The sequence below is a fragment of the Canis lupus genome, chromosome 18 (assembly GCF_048164855.1).
Source record: "Canis lupus baileyi chromosome 18, mCanLup2.hap1, whole genome shotgun sequence".
NCBI lineage: Eukaryota > Metazoa > Chordata > Mammalia > Carnivora > Canidae > Canis > Canis lupus.
The window spans coordinates 55,418,952-55,445,898 of record NC_132855.1 but is presented as its reverse complement, the minus strand read 5'-3'; the positions used below and the strand labels follow the sequence as shown (position 1 = coordinate 55,445,898).

The following is a 26,947-nucleotide window of genomic DNA, read 5'->3' as shown; positions in this document are numbered from 1 at the left end:
TTTTCTGAGTAGGTGACAATCTGGGTGTTTCTGTTGGTGGCATGAGTTGCAAAGACTTTTTGCCAGCTGGCCATCAGGCAGCTTGGTTTCCAGTAGTCTGCTGGCTCAAGTGGCTGTCGTCGCGTTCTCCTGGGGAATCGGGGACCAGTGTCCAGGCTGGATGAAGGCCTAGGTGCCTCTCCCCGACCTGGGGGCGGGGGGGGGGGGGGCTCTGCTCGGCAGGGGTCCGCAAGCTACAGCTCAGAGACAGTCACACCCGGGACAGCCACACGCGGCTGCTCCCCCGCCGCGCCGCTGCTTTGCCTGCTCCGGGAAGTGGGGTAGCTGTGACGACAGCCCGCGTGGTGTAAAACATTTACTCTTGGGCCTTCACAGAGAAAGCTTGCTAGTAACCGGCATTCCTGTGTCACAGTGTCCTTATTCTACAAATAGAAAGCACGGGCCGGGACTTTGGAGTGGCGTGCCCGCCTCGTGTCCCGAGCGAGGCTCGAAGCCCGCCGAGCCTGCTGGCCCTCCGTCCGACTGCGTCGGCCGCCCCGTCGCTCACCTTCTGTGTGGAGCAGGCTGCCTTTTCTCACCTCAGTTTAACAGAAACTTCTGGCCCTCAGTACATTTTATTTTACTTATTTCATTTTATTAATTTTTAAAAAATATTTTATGTATTTATCCATGAGAGACATACAGAGAGAGGCAGAGACACAGGCAGAGGGAGAAGCAGGCTCCATGCAGGGGACCCGTTGCAGGACTCGATCCCAGGACCCCGGGATCCTGACCTGAGACAAAGGCAGACGCTCCACTGCTGAGCCCCCCAGGGATCCCCCTCAGTACATTTAACCTGTGAGTTCTCTGCCACCTCGGCCTTCTCCTGGGTCAGACACCCCCGTGCTCTCCCCGGCTCCGGCCACAGCCCTCACGGTGGGATGGGGAAGGAGGCAGAGGGATGGAGGTTCGGTTCACTGACCAGGAGACCCAGGCCTGGGAGGGAGGAGCACACCACCCACTGGGCCCCCGCCCTGGTGCCCCGCTGGCCGCCAGCACGTGGCCCCTGACGCAGGTGCTGGTCCCAGAGCCGGCTGGCCTGAAGGGAGGCTCGGGCTGCCAGCCTCTCCCTGCGAGACTGCGGTTGGGTCGCTGGCGGGACTGGAGGCTGCCAGCAGAAAAGCCCCTTCCTCCCTTGCCCCTGCTCCCATTCCCGGGCCCTCCTAGGCCTCAGGCTCCTCTTCCTTCCACAGGAAGATTCCAGTTACTCCTTTCCTTTGTCCATAGCCCCCTCCAAGGGGCCACACTGCGCTGGGAGACCTAGGAAGAGACCCAGTGGGTCTGAGGACGCCTTGGGTTGGTCGTGTCCCCCCCCCTGCCCCCCCCCCCCGCCAGTGGAGGCGTTACAGGGGGGAGCATCCCCAGGGTGGCCACGGGGACAGTGTGCCTCTACCGGGGGGTGTGGCCTGGCTGTGACCCTGGCTCCCTTAGAATGTGAGCATTGCTAACTGAACCAAGCACTTTCGATGTGCACTCACTGCTCTAAGTACTTAAAGGGATTTGGTTGCTATGATTACCCTCCTCTTCACTTTTTTTGTAAAAGATTTTATTTATTTATTTGAAAGAACCAGAGAGCAAGAGTCAGAAAGAGAGAGAGAGAGAGGGCGCAGCAGGAGTTAGGGGAGGGGCAGAGGGAGAGGGGCAAGCAGGCTTGCCCACAAGCCCTACGGAGGACTTGATCCCAGGACCCTGGGAGCATGACCTGAGCCGAGGGCAGATGCTTTACCGACTGCGCCCCCCCAGGCGCTCCACTCTTCACTTCTGACGGATGGGAGAACAGGAGCAGAACCAGACACTTGCCTGTGCGGTGGAGAGGGGACTTGGGTCGGGGGCCGGGCTCCTGCGTGCGTGCTGTCAGCCCCCACCCTGCCGTGCTTCCGTGCAGGGGAAGGGACCGGGTCAGGAGGGCCGGAGGGCCCGGGCAGGGATGTGCGCAGCTGGAGCTGGGTGGCCCGGGGCGGAGGGCGCCTGAGGCCCTGGGCGGTGCCGAGCTGAGCCGCCTGGCCCCACGCCGGACAGTGGCAGCCTCCCCTGCCCGGACCCAGCCAGCAGGGCCCCACCCCGCGCGGCGGGCAGGCCAGCTGAGACCAGCTGATAAGGGCAGAACAATTCTAGATTTGAAGAATGCCCGGAATTATCTCCCGCGAGGGGGCAGCTCTGGGCCCCCCTGGGGGAGCCCTGCTGAGGCCGGGCCTGATAACCCCTCGGGGTGCCGACCTGCTGTCCCCCAGCGGGCCGGGGCAGGTGGGAGGTGGCTCGGAGCCCCAGGCCCACGGCCGACCACCCAGCCCCTGCCCGGCCCGGCAGCGGGAGCAGCCCCTCCTGCCACTTCTGTTCTCATTGTTAACCTCCGCCCCCAGCCCCTCGTCCCCTTGTGTCCCCTGTGTCCCCTTGTGTCCGTGTGGGCTGCTGGGCAAACACCACGGCCCCGGGGCCTAAGCAGGCAACATTGACCTCTCACACTCCTGGAGCCGGCAAGTCCAAGATCAGGGTGCCCAGGGTGGCAGCAGGGTCCGGGGGGGAGGGGCTTTTCTGGCTTGTGGACGGCCACCTTGTGTGTCCTCACCTGGCCAAGAGGCGAAGCTCTGGTCTCTTTCTCTTGGAAGGACACTGCTCCCACCCGGAGGCCCCACGCTCATGACCTTATGTGACCCTGACTGCCCCCAAGGCCCCCCCAGTACTGTCATATTGCGGGGGAAGGGCTTTAGCCGATGACTTTGGTGGGGGAATGCAGCCAGTCAGTTCATAGCACCCCTTATGCCAGGGAAGTTGACCGGATAGATGCATTTCGGGGGCTCTCGGCCCAAGCAGCGGGCTGTTTGGAAGGGTCTAGAGGATAGCCCCAGTGGTTATTATCCCTGTCTTTCAGAGGGGGACCTGTGGCAGGCCACCCACCTGCTCCCCACCGCCCACCCCTCCACCCCCTGCAAAAAAAACAGAAACAAAAAAACCAACTTTGAATTCTCAAACCTGTGATTATCACCTTATTTGGACAAAGGGTCTTTGTAGCTGTGATTAAGCTGAGGATCCTGAGGTGAGATTATCCAGGTGGGCCCGAAACCCAATGGCAGGTTTCCTTATAAGAGACACAGAGAAGAGGTGGCAGCCTTGTGACCAGGATGCCCATGGCCCCCGGAAGCTCAGGAGACAGGGAAGGGTCCCCTTTGGAGCCTCCAGAGGGAGTGCCATACCTTGGCCTCTAGAACTGCGAAAGAATACATTTCTCTTGTTTTAAGCCACCCAATTTGTGGATTTACTATGGCAGCCAGAGGAAAATAATACAGGATCCAAGGCACAGAGAGGGTCTGGGCTCACCTGCACACACCCGGTGCAGACCTGGGGAGCAGGCCAGAGCTGGTTGGTTAGGGTGAGAGGAGGCAGCCCCCCTCTTCCCCTCCCCGGGCTCCCAGCCCAGGGCTCTTCCCAGCTGCCGTCCCCTGCCCACAAGCCCTTTGCTGATGCGGTTCACCCAGTCAGGCTTCCCTACCCTCCCCCCCCCCCCCCCCCCCCCCCCCCCCCCCCCCCGCCACCAACATCTGCTTAGGACCTTTGGGTGGCAGGGGTGGGGTGGGGACTGGCTTTCTTAAAGCCACAGGGATAAGCTTTTATTTTTTAAAAGATTTTATTTGTTTGTTTGACAGGGAGAGAGAGAGTGAGCGCCATGGGGCACACAAGCAGGGGGAGTGGGAGACAGGCAGAGGGAGAAGCAGGTTCCCCGTTGAGCAGGGAGCCCAATGTGGGGCTCGATCCCAGGACCCTGGGATCATGACCTGAACGAAGGCAGACCCTTACCGACTGAGCCACCAGGTGCCCTGGGACAAGCATTTACAAGGGATGGTAAAGGACAAGTGAGCAGATCATCAGAGCAAACCTACTTCAAGGATAGGACCTACACTGGGGCAGAGGGCTGAGTCCAGAAGGGCCTCTTGGTGGGAGGCAGTGAGCGCAGCTAAGCAGGAGGAAGAGAGGTAGCAGGGAAGGATTGACTAGACGGTGCTGAGGAAGGGGACTTGTAAAGACCTGCATGGAATGAGGGGTGCGTGGGTGCACAGGTGGGGACATACATGGGGACGCCCCAAGGAGAGCAAGGGAGTGAATGTGGCCTAGAGAGAAGGTGTCTCAGTTTGGGGCCTGCATCCTCCCAAAGCTCCCCATCTGCCCCATGCCGCCATAATTCCCAGCTACCACCCTTATTACCTTATTGTCAGGAGCCTGGCAGTAAGTGGACTAATCCATAATCCAGCACGGGCACCAGGATTTGGGGTCTGAGAGGGGTGGGCTCTAGCAGGCTAGGAGGGGCTCAGGCTTCAACCAGGCTGCACCTGAGGTAGCATCAGGCTAGTGGGAGGGGAGGGGCTCAGGGAACAGATGGCACAAGCTGGAAAATGAGATTTGAGGTCGGTCATTTCTTGGAAAGAGACGCCCAGAGCAAGGCCTCTGATGTGATTCGTTACAGTGGCTCTGTTGTCACTGCAAAAGCAGACTTACCTGTGTCATGCTTAGGAAAGTGCCTCTACCTTAGAAATCTTGACCTTTTAACAGATGTGCTTCGTGGGGGCCGAGGCCTTGGAGGGATCAGAGGCAGAGTCAGGACCAGAAAGCTCAGATCTCTGGATTCCCAATCTGGGTGCTTTCCTTTCTCACACCAATCCAGGAAGACACAGCTTCTCCCACCTGGTTTCTGCCATTTTACCGCCTCCCCACCCCCCGCCCCCCAGCTTTTCGGTGTTATTTCCCTGGAGATCAGTGGCCCTGGGACTGATGAGCTGGAGGCAACAAAGGAAGGAGGGGTGGACACTGGTGTCCAGGCCTGGCCCTCCCTCCCAGCTCACTGCCTTCCTGCCCTCCCTCCACACACCCTCTTCCTGGGGCATTCTTTCCAGTTTCCTTTCCTGCTATTAATAGTGCGAGTCTCCCCAGGTCTGTCAGTGTCAGTAGCCAGGAATGGGAGGAAGCAGGCCCTCGCCAAAGGCTGAGAGCAGTGATCTGCTCTCCCCAGGGGAGAAGACAGGTGGCTGTCCCCTGCCACTGCCCCACTGCAGGCAGGCAGGGGTGCGGAGGAAGGGCACCTTGCTGCTGCACCCCCAGCATGCACTCCTTTCTCCTAAGCCTGATTCACCAGCTCCCTGGGCTGCAGTTACCTCTGACCTCTTCCTCGGCACCCCCACCCTTGCAGACTTTCACTCCTTCCTCTCCGTCTCGATTCTGGGTGACCTCTGCACCCACCTGTATAAACAGTGAGGTGCCCTGGGCTCCCATTGTCTTGACTTTCCCCATCTCCACTTCATTTGGTCACTCCTGTTTCACACCCTGAACGTGACCACCACCCCAAAGGCCACCACCTCTGAAATTGAAGCATCGCATTCTTCGATCACTGTCCCTCTACCTTCCAATTCCTTCGTTCAAGTACACGGCACCTAATGCTTGAGCCTAAAACAGCCAGTCTGGCGACCCATCCCTTCCTCATCCATCCTGTACCCTGACCTCCCAAAGATCAAGTCCCTTGCACCCTGTCCCGCCGGTGGACTCACCTAGCAAACCCCATTCCCAGATGAACTCTGCTGTTTCCATGCACACACCCAGGCATCAAGACACTGCTAGGGTAAAACCATATGTGAGCTGATTGGATTAATTTTATTTTATTTTTATTTTTTTTGGATTAATTTTAAATTCATGATTCCAGGCCCCAGTTTGTCACTACTTGGCATTCATCCTTCCTTTCTCTAGTACCGTGGTTCCAAAGTGCAGTCTTCTTACCAGCAGCAGCAGAATCATTTGGGAACTTGTTAGACACGTACATACTTTTTCTTTTTTTGGTTAAGATTTTATTCATTTATTTGAGAGAGACAGAGTGCAGGAGGAGAGCGCGCAGGAGTGAGGGAAGAGCAGAGGGAGAGGGAGAAGCAGACTCCTTGCTCATCAGGGAGCCTGACCCTGGGCTGGATCCCAAGACCCCGGGGTCTCCTGGGATCATAACCTGACTTGAAGGCAGATGGTTAACTGACTGAGTCCTCCCCCGGGCGCCCCTAGACCTGTAAATTCTCACGCTCTGTCCCAGACCTGCTGAATCAGAAATTCTTGGGTTGGGGTCTGCACTTGGGGTTTAACAAGCCTTCTGGGTGATTTTTTTTTTTTAAGATTTTATCTATTTATTTGACAGAGAGAGAGAGAGAGAGAGAGAGAGAGAGAAGGAGTGCACAAGCAGGGGGAGCAGCAGGCAGAGGGAGAAGGAGAAGCAGGTTCCCTGCTGAGCAGGGAGCCCAAAGCAGGGCTCGATCCCAGGACCCAGGGATCACCATCTAAGCCGAAGGCAGATGCTTAACCGACTGAGCCACCCAACTAAAGTTCAAGAACCATTTCCCAGTAGGCTCACTTTCCCCCTTCCCAAAATGAGCATTTTATACTCTTGCCTTGCACGTCACTTCCTCTATACCAGAGGACTTGACTGCGAACACTTACCGTCCTGCTACCAAAGTGACAAGTGTACTTAGTCTGTACCCACCTTCATCCCATTGCAAAGGCTTCTACTTCCGTGTCTGCCCATCTAATGAAGGTCACGCCCTCCACGGGGCAGGGGGGCGGGGGGGCGAGTAGGAAATCTGGATTTACACACCTGTGTATTCCCTTCCGTACCTAAAGGACCCAATGAGACATTACAGAGGGAACAAAGCAAAAGCAGCTTTTTTCTCAGCCTTTCTACCTTCAAAAAGAAAAGCAGAACTTTCTTGACTATTCCAACCCCCTCCAGTGATTTCTGGTGATTTCTGCTCCTTTTCCTATCTACTGATTGATATTATCTATGCACAAGCACACTTCCCTTCAGTCAACCCTTGTTAGGCTTCTACCCACACTGTTCCCATTGAAACTGCAAGTTGGGACTGCCAGGGACTTCCATGGTTCAGCTCTTCATTCAGCACCATCAGCCGGCCATTCTCTCCTTGGGGCAGAGACCAGAAGCCCCTGTTGAATCTCCCTCTTTTCCTCTAGAAGTAGTCATTGTCCTATATTAGTATTAAATCTTCTGTAAAGGCAGCCCCCGTGGCACAGCGGTTTAGTGCTGCCTGCAGCCCAGGGCCTGATCCTGGAGAGCCAGGATCAAGTCCATCAGGCTCCCTCCATGGAGCCTGCTTCTCTCTCTGCCTGTGTCTCTGCCTCTCTCTCTCTCTCTCTCTCTCGCTCTGTGTCTCTCATGAAAAAATAAAATCTTTAAAAAAAAATCTTCTGTAAGAATCTTAATAATTTTTTTTATGTTTCTATCTCTAAAAATATATTGTTCCACTTTGCCCATTTTTGAGCCCTATTAAAATATAAAAATCAGACTAAGTATTCTTGTTCTTTTATTTAGTTTTTTTTTTTTTTTTAAGTTTATTTCTTTTTAGTGGTCTCTACACACAATACAAGGCTTGAATTTAGAACCCTAAGATCAGGGGCACATAGGTGGCTCAGTGGTTAGCATCTATCTGCCTTTGGCTCAGGGCGTGACCCCGTTCCTGGGATTGTGTCCCGCATTGGGCTGAGCACCCAGGGATCCCCTGTATTTTTTTTTTTTTGGATCCCCTGTATTTTTAAATTAATTCATGTCAATACATGTATTATATTATGTATTATAATATGTATAACATAATAAGGGATCCCCGGGTGGCGCAGCGGTTTGGCGCCTGCCTTTGGCCCAGGGCACGATCCTGGAGACCCGGGATCGAGTCCCACGTCAGGCTCCCTGCATGGAGCCTGCTTCTCCCTCTGCCTGTGTCTCTGCCTCTCTCTCTCTCTGTGTGACTATCATAAATGAATTTAAAAAAAATTAAAAATCCATAATAGACCATGCACTGCTTTTGGGTGCTGTGTAGTATTCCAGTATATGAATGTACTGTCTGGGCAAACTGTTGACAAACATTTGTTTGCTACCTGGATGAAGCCCATAAAGCCATCCTGTTGGGGGCATTCTTGTGAATGCGTCCTGAGCCATACATGGCTCCCTAGGATAAATGCCTGGGGTACAACTGGAAGTTGTAGATTGAAAGACAAGTGCATGTTTCACTGCTGCTTGTACTGGTTTACACTACTCCATATTCTTTTTAATGTTTTTTTTTTTTTTTATGATAGTCACACACAGAGAGAGAGAGAGAGAGAGAGAGGGGCAGAGACACAGGCAGAGGGAGAAGCAGGCTCCATGCTGGGAGCCCGACGTGGGATTCGATCCCGGGTCTCCAGGATCACGCCCTGGGCCAAAGGCAGGCGCCAAACCGCTGCGCCACCTAGGGTTCCCTACTCCATCTTCTTGTTGCCATTTGTTATTGCGTGACTTTATTTTTATTTATTTATTATTATTATTTTTAAATTACTGCTTGACTTTAAAAAATTTTGCCAATCTAGTGATGGAATCGTTCTTCATTTTGCATTTCTCTAATTACTTACATATTTTGTGCTGCCCCCCCTTTTTTTTTTAAGATTTATTTATTTATTTATTCATGATAGACATAGAGAGAGGCAGAGACACAGGAGGAGGGAGAAGCAGGCTCCATGCCGGGAGCCTGACGTGGGACTCGATCCCGGGACTCCAGGATCGTACCCTGGGCCAAAGGCAGGCGCCAAACCGCTAAGCCACCCAAGGGTCCCCTTGTGCTGCTTTTTAGACAAATTTTTATTATTAAAAAAATTTTTTTTTCTTTTAAAGATTTTTACTTATTTATTGGAGAGAGAGAGAGAGCACGAGTGGGGTAGAGGGGCAGAGAGAGAGGCAGAGAGAGAAGCAGACTCCCCACAGAGCAGGGAGATCCACTCCGGACTCGATCCCAGAACCCTGGGACCACAACCCTAGCTGAAGGCAGAGGCTCAATGACTGAACCACCCCGGTGCCCCTTCTATACAGAAGTTTTTAAGAAATATATCTTCGGGGCGCCCGGGTGGCTCAATAGGTTAAGTGACAGACTCTCGGTTTGGGCTCAGGTTGTGATTTCAGGGTCCTGGGATCCATCCACAAGTGTCTGTCTGCAAGCTCAGCAGGGAGTCTGGTTAAGATTTTCTTCTCCCATGGGATCCCTGGGTGGCGCAGCGGTTTGGCGCCTGCCTTTGGCCCAGGGCGCGATCCTGGAGACCCGGGATCGAATCCCACATCGGGCTCCCGGTGCATGGAGCCTGCTTCTCCCTCTGCCTGTGTCTCTGCGCCTCTCTCTCTCTGTGACTATCATAAATAAATAAAAATTAAAAAAAAATAATATTTAAAAAAAAAAAGATTTTCTTCTCCCAAAAAAAAAAAAAAAAAAAAAGATTTTCTTCTCCCTCTGCCCCTCCCCTCATTCTCTAAACAAACAAACAAATAAATAAAATCGCTTAAAAAAGAAATATATTTTAGAGACTAATCTTTTATGACTACATATGTTGTAACTATCTTCAGATTCTTCTTCATTTTCCTTTTGGTTTCTCTCTTTTTTTAAACCATTTCTTTTTTTCTTTTTTCTTTTTTTTTTTTAATATATTTTTTTTTAATTTTTATTTATTTACTTATGATAGTCACAGAGAGAGAGAGAGGCAGAGACACAGGCAGAGGGAGAAGCAGGCTCCATGCACCGGGAGCCTGATATGGGATTCGATCCCGGGTCTCCAGGATCGCGCCCTGGGCCAAAGGCAGGCGCCAAACCGCTGCGCCACCCAGGGATCCCTCTTTTTTTTTTTTTAATTTTTAAAGATTTGGAATCCCTGGGTGGCACAGTGGTTTAACGCCCGCCTTTGGCCCAGGGCGCGATCCTGGAGACCCGGGATCGAATCCCACGTCAGGCTCCCGATGCAGGGAGCCCGCTTCTCCCTCTGCCTGTGTCTCTGCCTCTCTCTCTCTCTGTCTCTCTGTGTGACTATCATAAATAAATAAAAATTAAAAAAAAATTTTTTTTAAAGATTTATTTATTTTATTCAGAGAGAGAGAGACTGAGAGGCAGAGACACAGGCAGAGGGAGAAGCAGGCTCCATGCAGGGAGCCCGACATGGGACTCAATCCCAGGTCCCCAGGATCACACCCCAGGCTGCAGGCGGCACCAAACCACTGCGCCACCGGGGCTGCCCTAAACCTTTTCTTTTTAAGTAATTTTAGATTTACCAAAAAGTTCCAAAGACGATGCAGAATGTTTCATATTCCTTTCCTTCAGCTTTGCCTAATATTACCGTCCTACATAACCATGGTACATTCATCACAAATGAGAAATTAACACTGGCAAATCCTATTAACTAAACTACGGACTTTATTCTTGTTTTATCATAATTTCCCCGATGGTCTTTTTTGTTCCAGAATACATTGCATTTAATCAGGATGTCTTGCTAGTGTCTTCCAATATGTGGCAGTTTTTCTGTTTTTCCTTATTGTTAGTTATCTTTCTGGTTGTTTAGGGTACGAGCCAGATATTTTGTAGCATGGCCTTCAATTTAGGTGTGTCTGCTGGGTTGTGTTTTTCCCCCACGATTAGCCTAGGGTTGTGTTACTTAGTTTTTATGGAAGTAGAGTTGACATACAATCGTGTATTCGTTTTAGGTGAACAACACAGTGGTTCAACAATGATACACATTAGGAAATGGTTGCTCCCTAGGCCTTTTGGACTTGGCCTACCTTTTTTTTTTTTTTTTTTTTTTAAGCACTCCTTTACTTTCTGGCATTACAAGATGTTCCAGGCTCATCTTGCATTGTCCCTATACATCCCTAGAATCAAGCCATTTCTCCAAGGAGCTCTGGTTCACAACTTTGGAGACTGGTTGGGTATCCTTAATATTGCTGGTGTGTCACTGCTTCTAGACCCTCTTGGTGGAGAGCTAAGAAATAAATGTTTGTGAACTGACCCATGTGTGCACACATCTCTCTGGATATTTCTTTATCTGTATGCATATGTTAAAACATAAGTTCATACAGACATCTGTCACCAATCAAACATCACAGGGTTCAGGTAGCTTCTTCCCCACCTGCCTTATTTGCAACTTCCTTCTCTAACAGCGAGAAACCTGGCTTATGTTTTCCGTCATTTATTTTCTTATTTACCAACCTTGGTACACACATCAAGTCAATTTTTAATTGACAACCCATACTCTTCTGAGGAACGTATTTACCCCTTTGAGTACTGTTTCTTCTTTCTGCCTTTAGTTTTATAGTAGCTGGTCAATAACTGTTTCCTCCATCCCTCCCAAAAGGTGATGTTATACATTTGTAACATAGTTAAGTTTATTTTCATAGTCTCCATTACATCCTAGGATCTCCTGAAGATCCCAGTGAATTTTTTCCCCTAAATTTTTGCTAAGTAAAGTTAATTCTCTCTCTCTCCCTCTTTTTAAGATTTTATTTATTTATTCATGAGAGACACAGAGAGAAAGGCAGAGACATAGGCAGAGGGAGAAGCAGGGGAGCTTCTGATGGGGAGCCTGATGTGGGACTCGATCCCAGGACCCCGGGATCACATCCTGAGCCGAAAGCAGACGTTCAAGCCACCGAGCCACCCAGTCACCCTCCTTGTCGATCTTTTGCCCATTAACAAAAACTGAGTTATCCTTTTATTATTGAGTTTAAGTTATTTAAGAGGTGTTTCCCCTCCTTGTTAAATAGGAGTGGTGACGGAAGACATCCTTGCCCTGTTCTCAGGCGCCCTGTTTAAGGGCGAAGCATTCAGTCTCTCCACATATAGTATATTAGCTATTGGCTTAATTTGAAGCTATCATTTATTAGGTTAGAATTCCCTTCCATTCCTAGTTTGCTCAGATTTTTTTTTTTAAATCATAAATGAATGATGAATTTTGTCAAGTGATTTTTCTGCATAAATTGAGTGATCATATGGTTTTTCATTTTGTTGTTAATATGGTGAATTGCATTGATTGCTTTTCATGTACTGAATTAGCCATGAGATGAACCCTGCTTGATCATGATGTATTATCCTTTTTATATATTGCTGGGTTTGATTAGTCATTCGGGAAATACCACAGTGGGATACCACTTCATGCCCAGTAAAATGGCTGAAATGAACAAGACAGATGATAACAGTTGTTAGTGAGGAGGTGGAGAAATTGGAACCCTCATGCGCGGCTCATGGGCACGTACTATGGTGCAGTCACTTTTGAAAACAGTTTGGCAGTTCCTCAAAATGCTAAATATAGAGTTACCATATGATCTAGAAATTCCACTCCAAAGTATATATACAAGAGAAATGAAAACATATGTCTACACAGAAACTTGACCACGAGTGTTCGAGCGTTCGTAGTAGCATTATTCAAGCAGCCAAACATTGAAACAACCCAAATGTTCATCAGCTGATCAAAGAATCAACAAAAGGTGGTATATCCATACACTGGAGTATGACTCGGCAATAAAAAGAAATCCAGGACTGACACATGCTTTAACATGGGTGAAACTAAAGTGGAAAAAGCCAGTTGTGAGACACCCTTCCTTGTAGGATTCCATTTTTGTGAAATGTCCAGAACGGGCAAATCCACAAGACCTAGAGAGTAGACGGGTTTGCTGAGCACGTGGCTCTCCTGCTGTGCCTTCGGTGTGAGGGTCTGGGTTAATCTAGCTCGTCGGGGCTGCCGCTCACACTTGCTGCACTGCAGGCTGCCAGGCCCCGGTAGTAGCTGTGTGTCTCCCTGCTTGGCTGCAGGTCTTCCTTTTTTGCTGCCCTGCAGAGAGCCTGTCTTTCACAATTCCCTACAGCTCTCTTCAACTTATTATTTTTTATTTTTATTTTTTAAAGACTTTATTTATTTGAGAGTGAGGGAGACAGAGCATGAGGGGCGGGGGGAAGAGACAGAGGGAGAGGGAGAAGCAGGTTCCCTGCTGAGGAAAGGCAGATGAGGGCAATCCCAGGACCCTGGGATCATGACCTGAGCTGAAGGCAGAGGCTCAACCAAGTTAAGCCATCCAGGCGCCCCTCTATTCAACTTCTTTTTACTTCACACTTGCTATTGCTGGCACTTTGGGTTAGTGGCAGGGAGAAGGGCAGTCTCTGTTTTGCTTAAACATGGTTCTTACAAAGGCGCTGGGACCTGGGCCTCGAGGGTGTGGCCGTCATTGGTGTTCTGCCTCTTTTCTAGAAGTTACGCTGGATTTAGCACGTATCCCTGCCCTCCCCAGGGGTAAAGAGCTTTCTTATTTTTCCTGTTCCTTTGCCCAGCTGCACTGGGTTTCCATCAGTGCCCCTGGGCTCTTAAGTTTTTGCCTTTCTCCTGCAGTTCAATGCTTCTGTTTCCTAGAAGAAATAGGAGAGATGGATCTGGGCAGAGTCTCATTGTTGGCTATCATTTTCCTTCCCCAGCTTTGGTGGGTTGCCACAGTGTCCTCGGGCTACAGATTTTGTTGACTTTCACCAAGGAAGACTTTTCTCCCCCTAGGGGCTTGGGGCCCTATGGGGCTTCCGCAGTGACCACTGCTTTCTTCCCCAAGCCAGCTCATCACGGTTCTCCCCGGCCTTCCTCCTGTGCAGCCTACACAGGATGGGGACCTCTCAGCATCTGCAGCTCCCAGGCTTCACACTAGCCCATACCCCACCTTGAGCAATCCATTCCTTCTCTGACCAAACTCTGTCCCACGCAGACAAAGGCTTGGGTCCCGTTTCTCCCTGCTGCTGCCTAGCTCCAGTTTTCAGGAGAGTTGTTTGCCCACAACCTCAGTGCCCCAGTGGTTCAAGAAAAGTCATGAATTTTCCATTTCTCAAGCTTTTTTTCTTGCTATAAGGGTGGGAGCATTGTTCTTTCCGGCCCTCTATTCTCATGGACTGAAACTGGAAATCCTGTGGTTCTTTTGACACACACAGATTCTTAATTTTGATGAAGCCAAATTTATCAGTCCTTTTCTTTGGTTGGTACTTTTTGTGTTTTGTTGAGTGATCACTGTGTATGAACTAGTTCTTTTAACCGACACACATTAAGGCAGAATAGACTATGCTACAGAGAAGTTCACATAAAAGGCTTTGATCCTTGAATCTGGACTTAGATTTCCTATATGAGAAAAGTCTTAACTACCAATTTAATTTCTTTATGCGTATAGGACAAATTGTTATGTCTGTTTCTTCTTGAGTCACTCTGGTAAGTTGTATTTTCTTGGGAATGTGTCCATCTCATGTGCTTCAAATTTATCAGCATTTGCTTATAATAATAGCCTATGCTATAAATATCTGTTATTATTTTTATACCTCATATTTTGTATTTATGCATTCTGGGTTGTTTTACCCTTTGATCAACCTCACCAAAGTCTTTTACTATTTTATTAGTTGTTTTTTTTTTTGTGCTTTATTTTCATTTATTTTCTTTGATTCTTTTTTATTAATTGCTTTATTTTAATTTTTATGTATGTACTTTATATATTTCTTATTTCTTTTTTTTAATAATATAATTTTTATTGGTGTACTATTTTATTAGGTTTTTTTTTTTTTTTTTTTTTTATTAGTTTTTAAAGAAGGTCTGTTTTGGGACCATCTGGCTGGCTCAGTCAGAGCATCTGACTTTTTTTGTTTGTTTGTTTAAATATTTTATTTATTCATGAGAGACGCAGAGAGAGAGGGAGAGACATAGGCAGAGGGAGAAGCAGGCCCCCAGCAGGACCCCAGTGCAGGACTCCATCCCCAGACTCTGGGATCATGCACTGAGCTGAAGGCAGACACTCAACAGCTGAGCCATCCAGGTGTCCCAAGCATCTGACTCTTGATCTCAAGTCATGAATTTGAGCCCCATGCTGGGTGTAGAGATTACTTTTTTTTTTTTTTAATATTTTACTTATTTATTCATGAGAGACACAGAGTGAGAGGGAGACAGAGACACAGGCAGAGAGAGGAGCAGGCTCCATGCAGGGAGCCCTATGCGGGACTCGATCCCAGGTCACCAGGATCATGCCCTAGGCTGAAGGCAGATGCTCAATGCTGAGCCACCCAGGTGTCCTGGTGTAGAGATTACTTTAAAAAAAAAGTAATAAAAAAATAAATTAAAAATTATTTTATTTTATTTTTTCAAATTTAAGAAAAAAAGATTTTATCTATTTATTCATGAGATAGGGAGAAAGAGAGAGAGGCAGAGACACAGGTAGAGGAGAAGCAGGCTCCTCGCAGGGAGCCTGATGTGGGACTCAATTCCAGGACCCCAGGATCATGCCCTGAGCCGAAGGGAGATAATCAACCACTGAGCCACCCAGGCGTCCTTATTTTTTCAAAAATTTAAAAAAAGATTTTATTTATTTGCCAGAGAGAGAGAGAGAGAGTGCGTGAGAGCACGCACAAGTAGGTAGAGTGGCAGACAGAGGGAGAGAGAGAAGCAGACTCCCCACTGAGCAGGGAGCCTTGTAGCAGGGCTGGATCCTAGGACCCTGGGATCATGACATGAGCCGAAGGCAGATGCTTAACGAACGGAACCACCCACATCCCTCAATTTCTTATATTAAAAAAAGAAAATACTGTTTTTGACTTTGTTGATATTTGCTATTATCTTTTGTTTTCTATTTCACTAATTTCTGTTTTTATCTTTATTATTTCATTCCTCCAATTTTTGGGGGGCTTATTTTACACCTTTCCATTATGAAATTGAAGAGTATATAGAGGACCAGATCCAAGCAGGTCCTAAGGGAGGATACATTTTAAATTACAATGTGGCTCATGACCTCAGCATGCCTATACCTGCCATATTGCCACCTGTCCCTCAACTCATCCCCAAAGGTCCCAAAGAGTACTTCCTTGTGATCAGTTGTCTGAGGAGTGAATAAAGGCACGTTGTGTTTATGTATATAATATGCTGGAGCCAGGCAAGAGTGGACTGATGTGGGATAATAGCCCTGTTTAGGGGATACAAGTATAGTAAGGAAGGAAAGAAAGTTCTTCCCAATGGGCAGGACTTTGAACAGTAGATTTCATGGCCAGTTTTTTTTTTTTTTTTTTTTTTTTTGTGGGTGGGTGGGTTTTTGAAGGCAAGCTATGCTGAGGTGAGGATCTGACCAGATTCCCAGGCAGTAGCTAAGATTTTTAGATAGTAGATTAGGAACTTAGAAGGAATAAGAATGGAGAATCAGTGCAAGGAAGTTTGTGGAGGAGGCATATGGATGGACCTCTTGGGATAGATATGGAGTGCAAGGATTTTTAATCTCACTCTTTAAACTTTTTTTTTTTTAAGATTTTATTTGAGAGCGAGAGAGATCAAGAGAGAGAACATGAGTGGAGGGGTAGTGACAGAGGGAGAAGGAGAAGCAGACTTCCTGCTGAGCAGGGAGCCCAATACAGGGCTTGATCCCACGACCCCGAGATCATGACCTGAGCCAAAGGCAGATGCTTAACCAACTGAGCCATCCAAGCGCCCCATTTTTAATCTTCTTCTTTTTTTTTTTTTAATTTTTATTTATTTATGATAGTCACAGAGAGAGAGAGAGGCAGAGACATAGGCAGAGGGAGAAGCAGGCTCCATGCACCGGGAGCCCGACGTGGGATTCGATCCCGGGTCTCCAGGATCGCGCCCTGGGCCAAAGGCAGGCACTAAACCGCTGCGCCACCCAGGGATCCCTTTTAATCTTAGTAAAAGATTATTGTGTCTTCCCACCTGCCATATTCTATTGGCAATCCTATTCACTGTCATCATATTCCACAGAGAACAGAATTTCACCAAGAAACTCAAAGGCAAAGTAAGTGGAACATTAACCTTATAAGATTTACTCATCTTATTAGGAATCCTGCATGCTGCTACATAATGAAGCAGGGAGGAATATGGTTGGCACCCAGAGGATACCTGTAGTACCTCCTAGCACTCTTCCTGACAGCAACCCTAAAGTCTTAAATCTCTCAGAAATGAAATCCAGAGGCACCTGGGTAACTCACTCAGTTAAGCGTCTGCCTTCTGCTCAGGTCTTGTGATCCTGGGGTCCTGGGATCCAGCCCCACATCAGGCTCCCTGCTCAATGAGAAGTCTACTTCTCCCTCTGCCCCTCTTCCTTCCTGCTTGTGCTCTCTCTCTCAAATAAATAAATAAAATCTTAAAAAAGAAAAAAAAAAAGAAATGAAATGAAATCCAGTATCCACTACTAATGGTATCAGTGATGCATACTGAATACCCCATGCTCGAGGGTGGTAGAAATGATGTACTTGTCACACAGGTTTGGGAGAGGAGTTCTGGGTATGGTTTCTGACCTAAGCCTGATTCTTTAGCCATCTGAAGTGATTCTGTTAGCTAAGTGATTTTTTTTTTTTTTTTTTTTTTAAACTGGCTGCTTGGAGTTTATATTTCCCACTTGGTGAAAGGCACATGGTTACAGGGTGTCCGGAAGGCTTGCATGTGGCTTGGATAGTAAAGAGTGGGGTTCTCCCAACTTCCTTTTTGGTGTTTTGCTCTTGTGATATAAAATAACCCAACTGCTTTAGCTTGCTGTGGCCTGCCTCCTCTACAGGGAGAAGCGGGGAGAGGAGGGGCTCTGATGAGCCTAGTGTCTCCCGAAGCCCGGTGGCTCGTGGTGGCCACTCAGGATTGGGGCCCAGTTGTTGGCTTTGCTAGGCTGGCCAACAGGTTGCTTCCTCATGGCTTCTGGAGCCAAGTCACAGGTGATTGTACTGTTGGAGGCCTGGGAGATTCTAAGCATTCTGGAGACTCTGACACCGTAGCCCTGAATGGGAGAGTGGAGCTCCTGAAAAAGAAGCTTGCCCATGAGTGACCCGGGTACACCTTGGGGAGACCAGGGTGGTGATACTCTGCATTTCTGCAGGAGCTGTTACTGGAAGTGGAACCCAGGCAGCACCAGTAACAACTGAGGGTGGCCAAGGGAGAGCCACTGGAGGGGGTGGCTGCCTTGCTGTTGTTTGTGCACGGGCGGAAATCTTGGCGGTGACCTCTGCCAGGCCTTGGCATGTGGTCATGGGTGGTGGGGACAGAGATGGGTGGGCTCAGAGCCCGTTTACAAAGGAGAACATGGAAAGCCACTCCTCACCTGAGGTGCATACAGGGTTCCATTTTCTGTTTAATGCAGACAGAGTTGATTTCTAATGTTTGAAACTAAGAACCCCGGTTTTCATAGTGAAATAAGTGGGGGTGGAGGAATAGATTAGAAGGTTGACTAGTGTCCTCCCCAAAAGATGTGTTCAAGTCCTAATCCCCACCACTTAGTATCAGCAAATGTGACTTTATTTGGAAATAGTGACTTTGCAGATATAATCAAGGTAAGATCATACTGGATTAGGTGATACTGGATCAGGTGAACCCTAAACCCAAAGACTAGTGTAGTGTCCTTATAACGGTGGGGGGGGGCGGTGGGTACACAGGGAAGAAGGCCATGTGAAGAGAGCCATAAACTGGAAGGATATAATTGTAAGCCAAGGAATATCAAAGATTGCCACAAAGAAGCAAAGAGAGCTTCTTCCCAAGTACCTTCAGAGAGAGCATGGCCCTGCCAATTATGGATTTCTAGCTTCTAGAACCATGAGAGAATATATTATATTGTTTTAAGCCACCCAGGTTTTGGTCATTTGATACAGAAGCTTGGGAAACAAATACACACTTCATTCAAGGTACCCTGAGTCTGTCGAAAGATTCAGTTCTGGGAATTGGGTGAGTGGCTGGCTGTGTTTTCTTTTTTCTTTTTTTTTTTAATAGTTTTTTTTTTTTTTTAAGATTTTATTTATTGATTGATGAGAGACACAGAGAGGAGAGAAAGAGAGGCAGAGACACAGGCAGAGGGAGAAGCAGGCTCCATGCAGGGAGCCCGATGTGGTACTCGATCCGGGGTCTCCAGGATCATGCCCCGGGCTGCAGGCGGCGCTAAACCGCTGAGCCGCAGGGGCTGCCCTGGCTGTGTTCTCTATTGTGGTGATTTGACACAGGCCACAGGTTACTGAGCCTTGAGGTGGGATGTTACTGGGCTGCCCCTAAGGAACACATGGTTATTATCCCTTGTCCAAAATTGCTTTTGTTAAGATTATTCTGATTACCGTGCTGGTCCTGCCATCTGTTATGCTACCGTAGCCACCTTTTTTCCTAGAAATGGAAATGCCTCTACTGCTACCCAAGGAACCTGGTGATTCATCCCTACTGAAATCAGCATTATCTCCTACTAGCACACCTGGCTAATGAACGCTGTCTTAGAATATGCTACTAGTCTCCTCAACAATATCCCAAAATTAATCAAATCCAAGATACTGTCAATGATAAGACAAACTATTAATTTTATGAACCTTAGAAGAACCTTATGAAGTCTTAGGAAAAAAAGACTACGGTTAAAGTGTGACCTACAGTAATTTATAACACATCCTCATTTCAGGGACATGTAAAGATATGCATTTTTTTTTTAATTTTTTTTATTTATTTATGATAGTCACATCAGAGATGAGAGAGAGAGAGAGAGGCAGAGACACAGGCAGAGGGAGAAGCAGGCTCCATGCACCGGGAGCCCGATGTGGGATTCGATCCCGGGTCTCCAGGATCGCCCCTGGGCCAAAGGCAGGCGCCAAACCGCTGCGCCACCCAGGGATCCCCAAGATATGCATTTTAGAACTCACAAAATAAATATTTCTCAAAGCCTTGGGGAAACAAGTGTCATTTGAGCTCTTAGGGGAAAACAATGTGACCGAGCAGATTATTAATGGTAAACCATTCTTTTTTTTTTTTTTTTTTAAGATTTATTTATTTATTTATTTGAGAGAGTGAGAAAGCGAGTGTGCCAGTGGGGCGGGGGAGGGGCAGAGAGAGGGAGAGCCAGTGGGGCGGGGGAGGGGCAGAGAGAGGGAGAGAGAATCTGAAGCAGATTCCACGCCCAACATGCTCCACAGGGCTTGATCCCATAACCTCGAGACCATGACCCAAGCCAAAACCAAGAGTTGGATGCTTAACCAACTAAGCCACCTGGTGCCCTCATGATAAACTTTTTTTTTTTTTTTTAAAGATTTTATATATTTATTCATGAGAGACACGGAGAGAGAGGAAGAGACATAGGCAGAAGGAGAAGCAGGCTCCCCGATCCCAGGACCCCAGGATCATGACCTGAGCCAAAGGCAGACACTCAACCACTGAGTAACCTAGCTGCCCCATGATAAACCAACATCTCCGTCTCTCTAAGATTTTGGATTTCTTCTTACTCATTATTCCAGGGAATTTTTGGCAACTTAAACTTTGTTTAATGTAGACTACCATTGAGTCCAGGTTTCAGTTCACCAACTAAGAAAACGATTAGAACTACTACTTCTAGGTACTTATTAAGTCAGCATATTGAATCCAAAATCTCTCGTATGTATATCTATATTGATAAATTCAGCTTGATATGATTACCCCTCCTTGATCTAGCACACTCATATTGTACAACTATACATATTTGCTAGAGTTATTACAGATATTTCTTATTGTGTAAGCCTTCTTCCAGGGCAGACTCTGTATTTGTCTTTCTGGGGCGTTACTGGAGTCTGACCATTGTTACAGGTTTGAAAAAAGTTCAGAGTCGAAGAGATGATGAGGAGATGTGATTTCCTGTGTCAGTGAGTTCAGATGAGCCTACTAAGAATTTTTGAGCAAGGTAGGAACTGCATTAGCAGACAGGAGAACAGCAGTTGAGTATACTGGCAAGTGAGCTCCATTGCAGATTGAGATTTCTGGATATTTTGATTCATCTGCATATGTCACCCATTCTAATTCCAAAGGTGCTTTTTTCACATAAAGAGACCTGATGAAGTTATGAGTTAAACTAACACTGTAATTTGGCAACTCATGGGATCAAACTTTTACATTTGTCTTTTGATCTTCTCTGCTCTTCAACTGCAAACAAAAAGAGATTCCTTTACTGTAGTCTCAGAAAATCTCAGACTTTCAGTCTGCGCTTTGATTTAGGATTTAGAATTTGATCTCTCTCCCCCCGCTTTTTTAAAAAAGATTTTATTTATTTATTCATGAGACAGAGAGAGAGAGAGAGGGAGAGAGGGAGAGAGAGAGAGAGAGAGAGGCAGAGGGAGAAGCAGGCTCCATGCAGGGAGCCTGACGTGGGACTCGATCCCAGGTCTCCGGGATCAGGCCCTAGGCTGGAGGCAGTGCTAAACCGCTGAACCACTCGGGCTGCCCACTCTCTCCCTTTTTTTAAAGTAAGGTCCACCCCCACCATAAGGCTTGAACTCATAAACCCAAGATCAAGAGTTGCGTGCTTGGGACGCCTGGGTGGCTTAGCGGTTAAGCACCTGCCTTCAGCTTAGGGCGTGATCCTGGGGTCCTGGGATCGAGTCCCACGTCAGGCTCCCTGCATGGAGCCTGCTTCTCCCTCTGCCTGTGTCTCTGCCTCTCTCTCTGTGTCTATCATGGATAAATAAACAAAATGTTTTAAAAAAGAGAAAGAACAATTGTACTCAAATAGCAATTTGTGTCCTGTCACAATGGTCAGTTTCTCCTCCTAGGTTATACTTCCACGAGAACAGGGGCAAGCCTCTCTTGCCATGCCTCCCACAGGGCAGTTCAGCGGGCCTGAGTCGGCTGCGTCTTCTGCCAGGGTCCTGTGCCTGGGCGCTAGCGAGAAGAAGGCCGAGGGGATCTTGGCGGCCTGGCTCTGTGGGGGCATGTGGGACACATGAAGGGCACGGGCCTGGAGCTGGAGCGGGGAGGGGGCAGGGAAGTCACTGCAGGCTCTCACGTGCACTGGCATTAGCTGGCCTGGTCTTTCTGTTCTGCAGAATTTATCTTGGCTTCCTTTGCTCCACTCTTGTCCCTAGAGGTTTCTTGAGTGTTAGAAAATCCAGGCACCTCAGAGGCCTTCAGCCTCTGCAAATGGCAATGATGGGAGCAAGGCCATTGGATCCTAGGGAAGAGCTGGAGAAATGTGGAAACACCTCCAGCTAATACCCTGCCTTGCTTCTGTGTTTTCTTTGTAAACAGGAACCATCATCGCAGCAACATCTCCAACCTCAGGGCAGCCCAGCACAGAGTTACCTGGTGGTAAAGGGCTAATAACTACAGCCAAGACTATACAAAACACAGATCTAGCAATCACTGGGGAAAAGGTGATGTCAGCCACAGTCAGCAAAGGACCATTACCAGGATCCAGCAATTCAGTGTCGATGACATTAGCCCCAACCCAAAAAAACACTGTCATAGCCCCTGACCAAGATGAGAAGGTGTCAACCAACCCTACTATAGCTACGAGTGACTCAAAGGGTATTCCAGACTTAAACAAGTCTATACTTCCATCAGCCACTAACTCCATGAAGCCTGACACCCCAGTGACCCAGACAGCTGGACCTGGAGCCCAGGGTAACCCTGGCACTACCGTCAGCCACATGACCAGTGAGAACACAGAGCAGACGACCTCTCAGCCTCCACCTCAGGTTAAGCCCTCCAGCATCACTCCTGCTCTAACTTCCATCATCACCCCAACAAGTCCTCGCCAACCCAGTGCAAACTCCACTACTTTGAAGCCTCCAGAGAGTTCTTCCGAAAGTCCAGACAAAAGCCATACAGCTTCAAGTAGTTTAGGCACGAAGGTGGTTCCCAGCTCCTCATTATATGGCACGTCTCCCACACGAAGTAAGTAATGCTTTTTTTCTTCTTCTTTAATTAAGTAGGCTCCTCATCCAGTGTGGGGCTTGAACCTATCACCCTGAGATCCAGAGTCCTCTGACTGAGCCAGCCAGACACCCCAAGTCATATCCCCCTACCCCCCCCAATTAACAAGAGACTTCTGAATGCTTATACACTATACAGTTGCTCAGCTGGAAGTTGGAGTTCATGCTGAGGCCTAAATTCTGTGACTACACCAAGTTCGTTCAGGCCCAGGTTTTCCCTTCAATGATGAGCAGAGGCCAGCAGTGCTGTTATTCTGATGAGGGGTCAGTGTTTTGCCCAGTTTGAACACACAGACAAGCCAACATTCATGGGTAAGATTTGGGTGGTTGTAGTGGTGCGGCATTAGGAGTACTCCAGAACAGTGTTTCTCAAACTGCTGGCAATCTACCTTACGAAATACTTTTTTTTTTTAGCTTTATAACTTGATCCGGGAATACAAACGTGTAACATGCATGTAACAACACATATAACTGATAACAAAAGTTTCACTGACCAGAGCTTATTCTTACTGTATGTGAGAGGCCCTAATGTTTTCTACTCCTCCTCATTTCCTTGGTTCCTTTTTAAAAATACTGATCTTAACCCAGTAAACAAAAATTTAAAACTCACTGATGGATCACGAACCTCAAGGTCATGACCTGTGGCAGATCTATTGAATCAGAATTTCTGGGTGTGAACCTGAGCGTCTGCCTTGTCAGGAAGCCCCCCCGGGTGCCCAGATTGGGTGCCCAGAATGCATACCGATGTGCACTGCACCTGCTCCCACCGCAGGCGGTTGCATCCTGCAGTGAGAGCAGGGGCTCTGAGTTGGATAAACCTGGATTCAAGTCCCTGATGTGCTGTTTCTTATCATGGGCCCTTGGGCAGATCATGAAGCCCCTCTGAGCCCCATTTCCATATTTATAAACTCAGGTTAATTATGGTACCTTCCTCAGAAGGGTTAACTGAGAAAGTAACCTGGAAGCACTTAGGACAGTGCCCCGGATGGATGGAGTAAGTGCTTGCTGAATGTTAGCTATTGCTGCGGACCTCACCGTCACCGTCACGGTCACCGTCACCGTCACCGTCACTTCTTTTATTGGGTCTCACGCCGGCTCATCCAGTCTGACCCACCCTGGAGTGTGTTACAGGGAAAGACTCCATCTGTTTGCCTCTTGTTCCGCACGGGCTGCGCTCTAGCTGGTAGTGGGGGGTAAGGCCCAATAACTCCCCCAGACAAGGACAAGAGAGACCGTCCTCTGCTCTTAAAGGGCCCACTCATCTTTTCTCAGAGCCTTTTGCTTTCCCGATTACAGCCTCATCGGTTACCTTCTGGGGAGGTCCACAGTCCTCCAGCGGGACGCCGCCTGTCCCTGCGCCCACTCCCCGCCCCGCTGCGACCTCTTCCTCCACCCCTGGGATCTCCTCTGTTCCTGGGACCACTTCGCTGCCGTCGGAGACGGAGTCTCTGGAGTCTCCGTCGTCGGAGTCTCCGTCGCAGCCTCCGAAGCTGCGGCCGACCGGCCCTCCGTCATCGGGGTCATCGGGACCTGCGGCCTCGCTTCCTGACGAGGGACCCAGAAGCTCCAGCACTCAGCGCGCCGCCACTGCTCCCCGAGCCCCCAGCGTCCCTTCTCCCACCTCGGCCCAGGGGGATGACAGGGTACTTCCCGCAGGGGTGGGGCAGATCCGGGCTCTAAGAAGTGCTTGTCGTCTTCCCTGCAGCCCCGGGCCCCACGAGGGCTCCAAGCACCCCGCCCCCAGCTTTGTCCGGCTCTGGCTTGGACAGCTGGACAGCCAGTGACACCCCCAGCTTGCCAGGAGCGCCTTCCGCCGTGCCCCTACCTGGGGGTGGGGGAGGAAGGGAGCGCTCAGGTCTCAAGGGATGAGACCCCGCAGGCTCAGCCTGAGCCTGAATCCCAGTGGCTTCTCCTAGATAAAGTGCGAATCCCCCGGAAGGCTGACCGACAAGATGCTCCTCCTGAACCTGACGAGAAGCGGCCTGTGCGTGAGTACCCGGCCCGGCGGCCCCGCCACACTGCGCTCAGCAGCGCGTTGGGGAAGGTAAAGGGCGGGTGGAGTGTTCCTTGGGCAAACGGACCGACAGCCGTGGGAAGCGGCCCGCTCCGCTCCGGACAGGCGCCAGGCACCAGGCACCGGGCACCAGGCACCAGGCACCGCGGCGCCCCTAAGTGAAGTCCACCGGCCGCTGCAGGACCGGCGGTATCCAGGGCTCCCCAGGGCTCCCCAGGGCTCCGGGGCTCGGGCTGTGCAATTATTCACGTGTTCTCGGGTCTGGAGGCCTCGACCCTAGCTGAGGCTGGGATTTAGTCAAGTCGACCTCCCTGGGCTTCAGAGGCCCCGGCTGAGAACGAGTCAGCTGAACTAACGCTCCCTATTCTAAAGGTCTGGTTTTCTGTTTGCTGGTCCCTGGATTACTCTGCCAGCCCCAGTGGGAGAGGAGCGGGAGGAGTCAGAGCTCCCGAGCAGCAGGGAGCCGCTGCCAGCGCTCAGGGGACTGGGGTGTGCGCCGGCCGGGGGTCCCCTTGTGTAGGAGGACTGTCCGGGAGCGGGTTTGCTCCTGCCTCACCGCCAGTCTTGCAGGATTCAGGCTCCGGGGTGCAGGTGATGGGTGGCTCACTGCTGCCCTCTCCTGGCCAGCAACCGCTTTTTGCGAACCCCTCTGGGAAGCAGAACCGCGCGAGTCAAGGGTTTCTAGAGGATGGAGAACTTGGGTTCACAACATCTTAATGCCCCCTGTATTTTTTTATGGTTGTTTTCTTTTGAGTGTCCGTTTTTCTGGAATTTCCCACATGAACTTTCCAAAAGCATACATTTAGACTAGAGTTGTGTCACCCTGGGGCTGGGCTTATTGAACAAGGCAGGCATCACACTGATGGCAGGTCCAGCCATTCTCAGGCCCTCTTTTTGGCTAAAACTTGCCAGGTTGTGTGATTGGTTGGGAGAAGCATTTTTTCCCATGTGTTGTAAAAGGAAGGTTAGACGCCCTGGTGTGAGGTGGAGGAATTGGTAAGCTTTGGAAATGTTGGGCGGAAACCCAAGGATGGCGTGTGGGAGTCCCGAGGTGAGCTGTACCAAGAGCCCTTTTCTTCACCTCAGTACCTTCTTCCAAAATTGGGTCAGAGAACACCAGTTTGGTGTTTCTGACATGACAGGACCAGGTAAAAGCTGTCCACCTTTGTTTCCTCACCCTCAGCCCTAAAGCCACATCAGCCATGCTCTCTCTGCCGAGAGGTATACACAACTCCCCCCTAACATTTCGCCACGTGCAGCTTCAGGACAATTCCCACGTCCCCTGTTCAGTGATGGCCTGGCTTCACGGCCACAGCCTTAGCCTAGGGAAGGGCATGCGTGTTTCAACTTCGGGAGAGATAACCTTGGGCCGAGAGCTGGGGCTTCCCCTCCTGAGGTCTTCGGACTGGGCATCAGTACCTGGCAAGTGGCAGGCTGCTGGGCAGTGCCTCTTCAGGCCCCCCTCGGGAGCTAACGCGGGCCTCAGGTCCTGACCCCTGAAGAGCTCCGAGAGAGACGGGGGCACTCAGGTGAAAGGTATCGATCAGCCACGGATGAGATAAACAGGGTGAGGGGAGCGGGGAAGAGATTTGCGTGAGTCAAAGAAGGCAGGGACTGGCCCGGCACAGCATGGAGCCCACGAGTCCTGCTGGGTCTGGGAATGGCCCCAGTTGAGGGAAGAGGGACATGGGTCCCACCAGGCAACAGCAGTCTCCCGACCCTGGCTCCAAAGGGCAGCCCCCAAAGCCTAGGCTGCTGTCCTGATCCCGGAGGAATCACTTGTGGCATCCCCACAATAGGCGGGGAACAATTCGGATGACAAACTGATCACACTTCTGTGCCGAGCAGCAAAGGCCACCTTCAACCCAGCTCAAGATCAGTGCCATATACGGCTGGTACCTATTCAAGACACCCAGGCGGTGGCAATCAAAGAAATCACTGTCCAGAGTGAGTTGAGGGTAGCGGTGCTGGGGTGTAAGTGGGGTGGGAATGGGGCAGGCGTTGACCACCCACGAGGACGGGTCGGGCTGGTACTTCCTAAGAAGGGTCAAGCCACGCCCCCTCCCAGGGCCACCCCAGGGCGCGGGCACTCAGGAGCCTGGGGTGCAGCGCGCCCTCCTCACGGAGCCCCGTCTCCCGGAGCTGGGCCACTAGCAACATCTCTGCTCCCCACAGCGAACCTCTTGCCCAGGGACGTGTACGAGTTGCTCAAAGACAAATGGGACGAGCTCAAAGAGGTGAGCGGGTTCCTCCCGGGCGCTGGGGGTCTGAGGTCTCCGTGGCGGAGGACGCTCCCAGCTGGCAAGCAGCCGGCAGCCGGGGGGGCTCCAGAGGGGCCAGCACGGCCCCCACAAACACCAAGCAGAAGCGCTCCTAGCCGGGTGGGGGCGAC

At 49.8% G+C, this 26,947-nt stretch overlaps 1 protein-coding gene across 1 annotated transcript in view; it reads left to right on the top strand.

Annotated features, from left to right (window-relative positions):
* The window catches only part of PODXL (podocalyxin like), a 49,641-nt gene that overhangs the window by 17,424 nt on the left and 5,270 nt on the right, over nucleotides 1–26,947 (top strand). Inside the window, exons 2-6 of the mRNA XM_072784609.1 lie at nucleotides 21,856–22,503; nucleotides 23,838–24,184; nucleotides 24,458–24,529; nucleotides 26,355–26,502; nucleotides 26,731–26,792. Coding sequence (XP_072640710.1) covers nucleotides 21,856–22,503; nucleotides 23,838–24,184; nucleotides 24,458–24,529; nucleotides 26,355–26,502; nucleotides 26,731–26,792 — 1,277 coding nt within the window. The remainder of the gene's footprint in view (nucleotides 1–21,855; nucleotides 22,504–23,837; nucleotides 24,185–24,457; nucleotides 24,530–26,354; nucleotides 26,503–26,730; nucleotides 26,793–26,947) is intronic.